The sequence below is a fragment of the Onychomys torridus genome, chromosome 2, assembly GCF_903995425.1.
Source record: "Onychomys torridus chromosome 2, mOncTor1.1, whole genome shotgun sequence".
Classification (NCBI taxonomy): Eukaryota; Metazoa; Chordata; class Mammalia; order Rodentia; family Cricetidae; genus Onychomys; species Onychomys torridus.
The window spans coordinates 92,076,673-92,090,552 of record NC_050444.1 but is presented as its reverse complement, the minus strand read 5'-3'; the positions used below and the strand labels follow the sequence as shown (position 1 = coordinate 92,090,552).

Here is a 13,880-nt window from a genome sequence, read left to right as displayed (position 1 = left end):
ATGTGGCTTATTCTGTTTCTCTGATCTTTCAGCATTCACCCCAATACCTGGCTCCAGGTTTGTTTTGATTAATAAGACCTTTTAAGATTTGCACTACAATATTTAAACATACATTCAACAGTGTATTATGCTTTAGGTCATGGCTGATTTTCTCCATCACTGCCCTCAATCTTGCTAAGGCATACTCTCATTGCCTTGGTGACACAAGGGAAAGGAGAATGAAAACTGGCGTGTCTGATGTCCTGTTCAGCCCTTTCTCAAAGGTTAAGTAATCTCACCAAAGAAAGCAGAAAACAAGTTACATTGACGAGAAAGACAAAAGATATATGATAATAAGAGGACAGATCTAGAGGAAACAAGAAGACACCACGATGATGCTTATACAGAGAGGGGTAGTGAAGGTACCATGTGACCACATTGTCTGAAATGAAGGGAGGACTTGCCAGCATATTACTTATCTAGAGCTCTGTAGCTCTACACACAAACTCAGAGTAGTCTACTTTGATGAAAATCTCATTAGTACTCATTCAATTAATTGCAAAAAAATTCACAATGTTACAATTTTGTGTTAGATTGCATTCACAGCTATCCTCAGCTGTGAACCACAAGCTGTAGGTTAAGTGTTTAATCCTGAACCATCTTATCCCTGTAGAATAAATTCCCAGAAATTTTTTAAGTAATTTAAACACTTGCTTATGCTTCAGTGGGAAGTAAGGCCATAGCCCATATATAGGAAGGGAGGGAAGTGGGAAGGGAGATAGGGAGGGAGGGATGGCTGGCTGCAGAGATGGGCAGATGGAGGGCTAGGGGTTGGGGGATGGGGTAGAAGCAAACAGCCAGGAAAGAAACAAGAGAATTTAAGTACCAACTTGGTAGAAAAAAGTACATTTGGGGTCTAGACAGTTGGCTCAGCAGTTAAATGCCTATACCGTTCTTTCAGAAGACCCAAGAGTCCAGTTCTTAGCACCATGCTAGGAGGCCCACAACCACCTGTAATTCTAGCTCCAGGAAATCTGATGGCGTCTTGTTTTCCAGGGTCACCTTCATTGACTTGTACACACCCTACACATATACAGACATACATTTGCATGATTAATTTTTTAAATACATCTTTTTTTTTTCTAAAGTATATTCTAGATAAGCATCTGCACCTGTTTAAAAACAGGAACGGGAGGGAGGGAGGGAAAGAAGAGTTCACAAAATCAAATCTCTGTGGAGACATTGGGAACTACTACTATTCTCCAAAAGACTAACACAAATAAAGACATAACTTTTCCCTATGGGGTCATTTCACAGAAGCCTTCCATGATTAATAATCATAAAATGTAAACACAAAATAAAACATTAGTGAGCATAGAGAAAATGCTGTACCAATGTAACGATTAAGTCTACACAGTAAGATGCTCTAAGTCTTACCTTCAGAGAGAGTAAGGCACCCAACTCTGGGTGGTCTCCAAATTCAAATGCATGCAAAAATTTTAATAATACAGTTCAAATAGATCTATCAGGCTTTCCAAACCTGTAACTTTGTGCTACACTCTATGAATTAAATTTTAAATTAAAATCACTGAAGAAAGGAGAATCTAGTAATTTGCTTCTGAATTGGATTTGTAATCAGGACATGAACAAGAGGGAAACATGTCAAAATTTAACTTAAATTGGAAAACCACTGAAGGAAGGTAATGTGCAGTATGTTACGAATTTCACATTGGTTGAGAAATTATATTTACAGGATGTTATCAGAAATATATTTAACCACATCTTGGAAGTCATCTTAGAGCCAGCACAAATTAAGTAAAAGGCATGTGTCTTAAAATGAATTTTACCTCAAAATACTTACAGGGCTACATAGCTCATACTTACTCTCACTTTATAGTTTACAAAAAAAAAAAAATTTATTTGATACATAACCACACTACTGCTCAAAACAAAAACAGTATTTGAAAGAGTGAGGTCTAGCTTTCATAAACAATATTAAGGTCTGTCAAAGTCAATAAAAAGCAAAAATATAATTAAGATCTCACCAAACGGGTTGGGGATTTAGCTCAGTGGTAAAGCACTTGCCTAGCAAGCGCAAGGCCCTGGGTTCGAGCCTCAGCTCAAAAAAAAAAAAAAAAAAAAAAGCCAAGTTTTTTAATGCTGGGCGGTGGTGGCGCACACCTGTAGTCCCAGCACTCGGGAGGCAGAGGCAGGTGGATCTCTTTGAGTTTGAGGCCAGCCTGGTCTACAAAGCGAGTTCCAGGAAAGGCGCAAAGCTACACAGAGAAACCCTGTCTCAAAAAAAAAAAAAACAAGTAAGATCTCACCAAAAATGATAACAGTAGAGTAAAACTCCACTTAAGAACATCAGTCACCAAATGGACTGCTTTAATAGAGACGTTAAAGCAGTCGGACTGCTGCAAATAAGTCCATCAAATATGTCTTCCTGAGTCCATCTTAAATTCTTTACTTTCCTTATGTATTTGACAGTAAATCATAAGAAATTTCTAAAAAATGTTCTCTGAAAGTTCCCAGGATTTAATGTCACTATTGGAATCAAACATTAATGGGATGATTAACTGTTTCATAATCCTCAAAGGAAAAAGTTCCAAGAAGGTCTGTAGTAAGTAAGGCTTCAATCCTGTGGTCACAGAACACCTCATATATTTGGGCACCAACAACATACCACAGGTAGAAAAACATGAAAAATAACCCTGCCACATCTTCCTAATACCTTGGCTTTTATAGAGTTACATCACTTGGTTTGTTTTCATTTAGAAACTAAAATATATAAAACCTGCATTAGTGTTGAAAGTGACAAAATCGTCTCCCATTTGGCACAGATGTGAAGAAAAGGTACTTGAGAGGCATCCTATTTGAAATGAAAACTGTCCTGCAAAAAACTCTGTATAAATAATAGTCAACATGATTTCACCACAATTTTTGGAGGTTGTTTGTCTTATAATGCTTTGTCTGGACACTATTTTTTTTTTCTTTCTTTTCTTTTTACCCCTACTTTAGATAAAAGGGCCAGACAAAGAAGCCTACCCTGACCCTGAAAACAGACAGTGAAAGAAACACACTCTGACCCTGAAAACAGAGACAGTGAAAGAAACATATTTTGGCCCTGAAACCAGAACCAAAGAAACACAACCCTGACTCTGAAACCCCAACCCTGAAATCGAAGCCAAAAAAACACACTTTGGCCCAAATCTGCCCCTGACCAACTGAGCACAAAACTAACCAATCCCTGAGCACGAAATCTAGCCAATCTGAACTTGTCCAAGCTCAAGGGGACTGAACTCTGACCAATTCCCACCCTGAAAATCTCCCTCTATAAAAGAAAGAGCCCACCCCTAAGAAGCCCTATATAAACCCTATGCCTGTTCAATTGGCAGCTACCAGGGGCAGCCACTCTCTCTTGAGAGAGTAGCTGCTGGGAAACTCTAGTGGAGTGGAGCTAAAAAGCAATGGACACCTCTGCTGGGAAACTTCCCTAGGGGAGCAAGGCAGAAGTAACAACTTTTTGCTGGAGCCTGAGCAGATTGCTGCATTTCTGGAGAGTTTTTCCCCGTAGCAGAAGAAGTAACAACTTGGGCTGGAGCTGAGAACAGACATCTCTACTGGGAAACTCCCTTAGCAGAGAATAGCAGTGCTCAGCTGTAATGGCTCTCTTTCAGAGGATTGCCACACCCTGGAAGGGAGCCACCCCCCAACAGAACCCAGTTTTAGGTATAGCCTGATTTCCCCACAAGTCAGTATACCTTTCCCTCCACAGCTGTAGGTACGGCCTGATTTCCTGACAAGTCGGGATACCTTTCCCTCCACAGCTGTAGGTATAACAGACAAGTGGGGATACCTTTCTCTCCAGAGCTGTATCCAGGATACCTTTGCTTCACAGCTTCCGGTATTGCCTGACTTCTTGATAAGTCAGGATAGCTTTCCTTCCACAGCTGTGGGTATAGCCTGACTTCTCAACAAGTCTGGATACCTTTCTCCTCACAGCTCTAAGGATCCAGATACCTTCCCTTCACAGCTGTAGGTACATATAGCCTGACTTCCTGACAAGTCAGGATACCTTTCCCTCAGAAGCTATAACAACACTTGCAGGTATAGACTGACTTCTGACAGTCAGGTTATCTTTCCCTCTGGAGCTGTAACACTTGCACTTACAGGTCTTTTGCAGATAAGATATAGTATCTCCTATTGTGTTTTATGAGATTTCTGTGCATATGAATGTGTGTGCATTTATGTGTGTTTCTTGTGTTTTACTCCTGGTAGTTTGTTTGGTTTGTCCTATTCCAGTTTGTTTTTATCCTATTTTATTTTATATTACTTTATTTTTAGATGCCTACTTATATTGTAATGAAGAAGAGAAAGAAGGGATGTGGATTTAGGTGTTTGGGAGTCAGGGGGGATCATGGAGGAGTTGGGGGATGGGAACCATAATCAGAAAGTATTATATGAAAATAATCTACTTTCAATTAAAAAGTAATTACAGTCATTAAAAGTCACACATTGTTTTAGTCCTTGTGCATGGATATACAGAAAAGATGAATACATAGAGATAGAAAGAAAACCATAACCTAGATTCCAGAGAGGAATTATACAGGTAAGGAATAGGGAATGGCTTCTTCCTGTGTAATGGTTGCCTTTTGGAAACATTTTGGGGAATATATTACCGAAATAATCCCAAATTATAGAAAGGGGAGAGCCATAGGAACAGAAATCAGTTCAAAGACTGTAGCAACTCTGGGTAGGAAATAAATGCAGGAGGATATGAAAATAGTGGTGATTTTTTTCACCGAACACATTTGTCAAAACTCACTGGAGTGTGAGGGGGATTTATCTAATAAATCTGACCAAAAGTATGTATCAGTATTTTTTAAATTGTTTTAGAAAAGATGCAAATGCAAAAGTAATGTCCCTTCTTTCAGATGGTTTTCTGAAAAGTTTTCCGTGTTGTCAACTAGGTTATGTTTTGTAAAATATTCGTTATTACTAAGAAATTCTCTTTAAATTAGATCTCGTATAACTCAAGTACATAGGCATGATAATGCTTTAAACAACCAAAATTTTTAGGTTTGGAGGGAAAATTTACAGCCCAAAGGGTAATAATATTTAATTAGGTACAATAAACACTACTGTATGAATTTCCCAATTTTTATTAACCACTTAGGGAAAAGAGAAAACAAAAGAAAGGAAAATAGTAGAAAAGGAATTGGGAGGTCAAAGGTATAGATCTACTTCTGCACTAAGAAAACTCTTTAATAAAGATGATTTATTTTGAATATAATTGAAATTTACCATAGTATGTGTCATAGTTTGAATGTAATTGGCTCCCATAATCTCATAGGGAGTGGCACTATTAAGAGGTGTGGCTTTGTTGGAGTGGATATGACCTTGTTGAAGGAAGTGTGTCACTGTGGGGGCCAGCTATGAGGTTTCCTATGCTCAGGATACCACATAATGTGTCAGTCAACTTCCTGTTGCCTGCAAGATGTAGGGCTCTCAGCTACTAACCCAGCATCACGCCTGCCTGCATGCTGCCATGCTCCCCATCATGATAATGGACTGAACCCCTGAAACTGTAAGTGAGCCATCCCAAGTAAATGTTTCCTTTACAAGAGTTGCCGTTTGTCCCTGTGCTTTTTGCAATCTTGGATTCAACAATTCATGCTCTTATAGTCCCTCCTCTTTCTCAACAGTTGGACACCTGGAGCTCCACCTGGGGCCTGGCTGAGGATCTCTGCATCTACTTCCAACGAATGGAAGCACATGAATTATGAACCAACGGCTGTGGAGCCTCCAGCTAGGCCCTCTGGATAAGTGAGACAACTGAATAGCTTGATCTGTTTGGGAGGCACCTAGGCTGTGGGACCAGAACCTGTCCTTAGTGCATGAGCTGGCTGTTTGAAACCTTGGGCTTACACAGGGACACATGCTCAGCCTGGAAGGAGGGGACAGGACCTGCCTGTACTGAATCCACCAGGTTTAAATGAATCCCCAGGGGTGTCTTGGTTCTGGAGGACTTAGGAATGGATGGGGAGGGGTTGGGGGAAGGTGGGAGTGGGTGTGGGAGGGGGGAGGACAGGGGAGCCCATGGCTGATGTATAAAATTAAAACACAAAATAATAATAATAATAATAATAATAATAATAATAATAATAAAAAGAGTTGCCGTGGTCATGGTGCCTCTTCACAGCAATAGAAACCCTAACTAAAATAGTATTTTTTGACATAGTTTAATAACAGTTTGTTCACTGAACTATTGAAGCCCACTAGATTTCCTGGTGGCTATACCCAGCAGGACTGCATAAAAGGTTGATTGGACTATGGGCCTGAGTAGCAGGTGTCAGGAAGGGTCTACACTGGCTGTACCTAGCCGGGGTGGGGAGGTGGGGGCGGGGGTGGGGGGGTTGGGGTGTGGGGGGTTCTTCGACCCTTCCCTTGGCATTGTTATAAATAGCCCTTTGGAATAAAGAAAGCTCTGGGCCAGTGGATAAGGACCCAGGCCCACCCAAGGCAATCCTGCATTTCTCTGTTTCTCTCCTCTCTTTATTTCTAACTAAGTCTCTTATCCCTCATTCCTCAAGAGTCCCTGGGGTAAATAAATGTGGGGGATGGTCCCCCACAGTGAACAAGACTGGTAAAACTGACTCCTACCCCTTACCTTATGAAATCAACTCAAAATAAACACAATACCTAAATTAAATACCTGGAATTTTGAAAATACTCAAAGAAAATATCTCAAGACAAGGATATAAAAAATGTTTTTTAAGGTAAGGTCTCAAAGGCTCAGGAGGAAAAAAAACCAAATGGAATTATATCAAACTATGAAGCTTCTGCACAGCAAAAGAAGCAAGCAACAGAGAGAGAAAATCTGTCCAATATTCAACATTCAACTGGTTAATATCCAGAATATATAAGGAACTCAACAGGGAATAAAAATTAAGATAAAAGTCAAATGAAATAAATATACATGTCTCAAGACAGACACAAAAATTTTAAAAAATTACCATATAACATAGAAATTTACTTCTAGATATATAAATCCATATACTAAAGAAACAATCCACACTCCAGTGTTCAATAGGGCACTTTTCACTACTGAGAAGAAATGAAAGCAAACAGAAGTTATCTATTAACTGATAAATGGATAAGGACAACATGGAATATGTACAATAAAATATTATTCCGCCATGAAAAAATATTGCACTATATCAAGTTATCATACTAAACTCTCAAAATATCTAAGCATAATGTGGCAATATAGGAAAAATGAACTAGGTGTAATATCATCACAATAATCCCAGCACTGGGGAGGGTAAGGCAAAAGGATCATCACAAGTTTCAGGCCAACTTCGAATACACAGTGAGTTATAGGCTAGGCTGGGCTGAAAACCCTGTCACCAAATAAAAACTCAACCAATAAATAAATAACAATAAATTAAAAGATGGGAAAAATATAGCCCTGATACATAAGGAAAAGAACAAAAGAAGAAACTATGAGATGCTGTGTGGTGTCTCATGACTATAATCCCAATACTTGGCAGGCATAGGCAGGAGGGTCAGGTCACCATCTACATCACAGCAAGTTTAAGGTAAAACTTTGTGTCCAAAAATTATTTCAATTAAAAAAAAATTAAATAAATATTGCAACTTTAGGAAATACTTTCAGAGACAGATGAAATTCTTAGCAAGATTTCCTTATGGTGACCACTAAGATGGTTCAACAGGTTAAGATACTTGCCACCAAGCCACACAACTTCAGTTCAATCCCTGGAACCCAAGTTCTGGAGAGAAACGATTTCCAGAGCTTTCCCTATGACCTCCATGCAATTCACACACATACATACAAACATAAACACAATTAATAAACTGTTTGCTTAACATTTCCTTATGAAGTAATGAGCTACCATATGTGAGAAGAAATCTAAACATTAGAGACTCAAACTTCTCTGGATTTCTTCCATCTACCCAAACCACTGCTGAGAAAGGAGTACCAGGCAGAGTTCACAGTGACCTTCCGATCAAGGATAATGCTTCTCTAAGAAGTGCCTTGCTATTTATCTCCTGAAAAGAGTACCTTTTATAATTGAAAAGTTTTTTGTTTGCCTGAGACAGGGTCTCATGTAGCCCAAGCTGTCCTCAAACTAACTGTGTAGGGAAGGATGGCATCAAACTTCTAATCCCTTCATCTCTCTTCCCAGTGCTCTTTCTTGTAGGTATGCACCACCATGCCCAGTTTTACCAGTTCTTAGAGACTGAACTCAAGGCAAGCACTCTACCAACTGAGCTGTATCGTTAGCCCCAATTATTCTTCTTTTCAATATCAAATTAGCAGAAACTTCCACCTAATTTTTAAGTTCTATAGGTTATTCTTACATGGATTATTTTTGCATTTCAGAGACTACCTAGTTGTAAATCTCTTTTCTCTCCCTAACAGATGACAGATCTCATATGTGTACATAGGATCACAATTCTTTAAGAAACAATGAGAATCAAACAGGTACAAAGATAACTAAACTAGATGATTGTTCTGGCTTAAGCCCTATCCTAATTATATGCTCAAAATCACAGACATCTCCATTTCCTTTCATAATTCCTCTCTGATAACTGATAATCTCTTTCTAGATTACTTCTTCCTAAATCTACAGTGAACAAATATAATTACCAAAAAAGGACTATTAGCTGGGTATAGTGATGTATACCTTTAAAGTCCACATTTATGAGGACAAGGAAGTGGGTATATCTGAATTTGAAGCCAGCTGGTCTATGTAGTGAGACCCAGTATCCAAAAGGGGGTAAGGATCAAAATACAATTACACATAGTAAGTTCATTAGTAAGAATTTATGGGGAAGGTGAGGATTAGGGATTGTTCCACTACTCTTAATATGTGCCAGATACTTATTAGACACAAATAAATTCAAGCTGATAGATCACTAACTGCTCTCCACAAAAAGACATGAAGATATAGGTCTATCACTGGACTACTTCTTTTTAAAAGACATGTGTGTATACACACACACACACACACACACACACACACACACACACACACACACACACGATTTGCCTGCATGTGTGTGCCCAGGACTCAAGGAGGTCAGAAGATGGTGTTGGATTTCCTTGAATGCAGTTAGAGAAAATTTGTGAGCCACAATGTGGGGTCTGGAACTCAGGTACCTCTGAAAGAGCAGCAAGTTCTCATCTCTCCAGCACAGACTTCATCTTTTTTGTTTTGTTTTAAATATATATAGAACCCCTTAAGATTGACTTTATAATGAGGGCTATTTTAGTTATTAATTTTTCAAAGTCAGAAAATTTAAAATGACATTTTTAGACCATCAATAAATGAATGCTTAAGGGAATAATATTTATCACGTTGAAATAATAAAAGTACATCATCCTAGCCGGGCAGTGGTGGCGCACGCCTTTAATCCCAGCACTTGGGAGGCAGAGGCAGGCGGATCTCTGTGAGTTCAAGGCCAGCCTGGTCTCCAAAGGGAGTTCCAGGAAAGGCACAAGGCTACATAGAGAAACCCAGTCTCAAAAAACAAAACAACAAAAAAAGGACATCATCCTAATTCAAAGAGAAAGATATGAACACAGGTCAATTTCAAATCCGTTCGTGATCCAAATGACTTGCTGTTCATCTTACAGCTATGCTTCTCTCTTGACAGCACGCACTGCAAGGACCAAGCCAAGGTTCTTAGGAATGACTTCTCAGAAAAATGTCAATTTTTGGATATAATTTCATGAAATAGAGGGGATGGCTGCTCATATTCCAGCCATAGAACTTTACTCTCCAGCAAAGAGATGTCTACAAAAAGAGTCTACTTCCTGGGCTTCAAGATTGCTTGAAGGCCTAAAGTGCACATACATACTCACATATGTCTCTCGCTGTAACTCCTGTGCTCATTTATTAGTCCTTCCTAATAATCACTCTTCTGCCCTCCTGTGTGGAATATTCCGCCCTCCTTTTGTAAATAAGGTGGTAGCTAGATGCAGCTGCTGAAACCTATGATACCAACTATTCAGTAGGCTGAGACAGAAGGATCTCCTAAGTATAGGACATAGAGGCCCTCATGGGAAACACAGTACTAACCTGTCAAACAAAATAAACAAATAATTGAGTAAATGCAAACTTATAAAGTCTTCATTGAAAAATAACTACCTGTTCAAACAATAAGTAAGGTGACAGACTACGTACTGTCACAAGTAAACAAAAGAATCTACTCCCTTGTAGTCACTCACATTCCCAAACTTGCTGTATGTACATAATTCTAAATCATGTATGTATCTTTTCACAATAACTAAAATTTCTACCAGTGCAAGTCATTCTCAATATTTTTAACAAATAATATTTTATTCACAATAAGAGACAAATGGAATATATACTTTCACTAAAAAACAATGACATTTCCAATTTACCTCAATCTGGTTTTGAAGTAATTTAATACAAAGGCAAAATCATTGTCCTTTTTCTATAACAAGTGAGACTAAGATGTGGATATTTTAAAAACTGAAAAAACATTTGATCTGTCATTTTTTATTAAACTTTATACTTATACTCCATTATCTTCCAGATTTGAAATTCAACTATATCAAAAACAGTGGAAAGAATGCAGTGGCATTACAAGTGAACATAGCAAGCAGACAATTATATATTTTTATTATACCTATGTACATATAATACTAGGGAGAGGGTGTTGCATAAATTAGAAAGCAAGGGGCTGGAGAGATGGCTCAGAGGTTGAGAGCACTGGCTGCTCTTCCAAAGGAACAAGGTTCAATTCCCAGCACCCACATGGCAGCTTACAACTGTCTGTAACTTCAGTTCTAGGGGTCACCCTCACATAGATATTCATGAAGGCAAAACACCAATACACATGAAATAAAAATGAATAAATTATTTTTAAAAAAATTAGAAAGCAAGGACTGGGGAGGTAGTTCATCAGGAAACGTGCTTGTTATACAAGAATCAAGACCAAAGTTCTGATCCCCAGTCAATCAAGTGTTACAGCTACTCTATAAAAGTGATTCCTGACTAGGCTACTAGCTAGGCTAACCAAACAGAGGAGGTCTGGGTTCAAATGAAAGACCCTACCTAAATATATCAGGTGGAAAGCAATTGAAGAAGACACTCAACACCAACCTCTCATGCATACAAATGTTCCCATACTTAAGCCAACACCCACAAACATACACACACACACTCACACACACAAAATTAAAAAATGAGAAAGCAACTGAAGGCAAATTCAAATTCCTGGCTTGTTAAATACGGCCTAACAGCTTTCAGATAAAATATTCCTAGGTGTCATAATCAATCAAGATTTTATTAGAAATCAAAAATGGATACACTCATGCATAAAAGCTTACTGTTATGATTATGGTATACAGACAAAATAATTGAAAATATCTCTATCTGTTTTTTATCTTATGTATCAGATGTTGCCTTAATCTAGATAGTCTATAATGTTCTATCATATTTACTGCATTGTTTTATCATTGTAATTATCTGGCTAGTATCTGGTCATCAACAGAAAATCCCTCACTGTCTTATAGGACTTTTTCACTTGTTTCCTTTCTCGAAATGATACTCTAAAACAATTTTAGTTTCACGTTCTTGTTCATCATCAAGTTTGTTGCCTTTACTGATTAAAAGACTGCTCCTAGGGTTGGGGATTTAGCTCAGTGGAAGAGCACTTGCCTAGCAAGTGCAAGACCCTGTGTTTGATCCTCAGCTAAAAAAAAAAAAAACAAACAAAACCTGCTCCTTTATCTCCCTGAGATATAATCTATCATAGCTTACATGAGTTTGAGTATGACCCCACACCATGAAGCTGATATTAGTAGCTCCTTTTTAAGTAGTACTTTGGTGATAAGGTTAATACAAATATTGAAGTAGTTATTATAGAGAAGAGAATAGCTCAACATTTAGTTTTAGCATAAAGTACATTGCCTTATATATTCTGAATTTATGATAATCATCTTATAAATCTCAGCTCTAATCTGTTATGCAGAACAGTATTCGACCACTTCAGTATTCATGAAAACAGTCCCTAAGTTCGAGCTCGCAATTAAAATGCTATCATTACTGTAATAGTAAAATACATTAAAAACAACACAAAACACTGTGGCCTGCTGAAATTACAACAGTCCCTACAAAGTTGACCCGGTATTATTGCTTCTAACAATTTTCTATAATTTGGATTAGGGAGAAAAGCTGTAGATGCCATTAATAATTTCTGTTCCAACTGTCAAGCCAATGAGTTTTTTCAATGTCTTAGATTCATTTGTAAGTGAAAGCAGGTAACATGGAGGGGATGTCCTTTGTCATATTAATAAAAGGCAAACCTAATATAACAATAAAACATATATAATCCAGAGGAGAACTGGTCTGCTCATTCATGAGTGAGTCCTGGCTAAAGGGAGAATGATCACTACTGGTTATCACTCAAATTCAACTCTACTTGCTATTACCAGCTGACATCTTTGGGGGACTAGAAAACAAGATAAAGTTCACCATTATTTAAGAAAGAAAAGTAATTTAGGAATAGTCAAAATTGATTGAAATTCTAACTTCCCAATAAAATATTAAGCAGTCAGCTAAAACCCTTGTGAAGACTATGTAACAGAACATCACAAATTAATATGAAAATAAATAATATTGTTCAATTAGGGCAATATTTAAAAGCCAGTTTGAGAGGACATACATTAAACAAACAAAGTAAATAAACTGCTAACCTACCTCAAAACAGAGCATATAAGGTAAGAAATTGAAAGCAAGTTTTACCTTGGGCTAATCTTTCAAGTCGCTTTCCATGCTCCGGAGGTATAGCATACCTAAAATGTTAAAAATAAATAAGAAAATGCATGTTTATCATACTTTAGATAGTATATGAAGGATATTTATTATGAAAACCTTCACTTACAAAAATTTAACACTAAATTGTACTTAGATGAACTGACTAGGAAACAAGAAATCATAAAATCCTGTACTTTAGACACAGAATGGAAGAAAAAAATAAACAACCCATTTAAAAGTCCAAGATCAACGTAATTTAAAGTTTAGTGAACAAGCTGGGTGGTGGTGGTGGGGGTGGCACATGCCTTTAATCCCAGCACTTGAGAGGCAGGGCCAGGGGGATCTTTGTGAGTTCGAGGGCACCCTGGTCTACAGAGCAAGATCCAGAAAAGGCGCAAAGCTACCAGAGAAACCCTGTCTCGAAAAACAAAAAAATAAAATAAAATAAAAACTAAAAAAAAAAAAAATAATAAAGTTTAGTGAAAAAAGGTTCAAGACTAGTAAACCCTCATCTAAGCCTAGAGACCCTCCACTAATCACAATTTTCCTATGTACTGTACATATTTCTGGAAAAAGGGACTTTTGTTTGTTTGTAGGCTGGTAAGTTTTGGTATTGTTTCAAAAGAATATTGGTTGCTATCTTTTTATAATTTTTTTTAAGATTTATTTATTATGTATATAGTGTTCTGCCTGCAGGCCAGAAGAGGGCACCAGATCCCATTATAGATGGTTGCGAGCCACCATGTGGTTCTGGGAATTGAACTGAGGACACCTGGATGAGCAGCCAGTGCTCTTAACCTCTGAGCCATCTCTCCAGCCCCGTAATTTTTTATTATACTTATTGTGTGTGCATGTGTATGAATGCACATGTGCATGCACATGTGTACCATGTGTGCATGTGAAGGTCAGAGGACAACTTTCAGGAGTTGGTTCTCTCCTACCAAGTTAGTTTCTAGGGATCAAACTCAAGATTTTCAGACATGGTGGCAAGCACCTTTGGTTGTTGTCTTCTAAATGTAGCTTTTTTATTTTATTTATTCCCTAATTATATAGCTTTAAAAATCTTGATTGTAATCTTTCTAC

The 13,880-nt window shown here is 37.8% G+C and overlaps 1 protein-coding gene across 1 annotated transcript in view; it reads right to left on the bottom strand.

Annotated features, from left to right (window-relative positions):
* The window catches only part of Kdm4c (lysine demethylase 4C), a 236,043-nt gene that overhangs the window by 159,300 nt on the left and 62,863 nt on the right, over positions 1 to 13,880 (bottom strand). Inside the window, exon 6 of the mRNA XM_036178197.1 lies at positions 12,786 to 12,835. Coding sequence (XP_036034090.1) covers positions 12,786 to 12,835 — 50 coding nt within the window. The remainder of the gene's footprint in view (positions 1 to 12,785; positions 12,836 to 13,880) is intronic.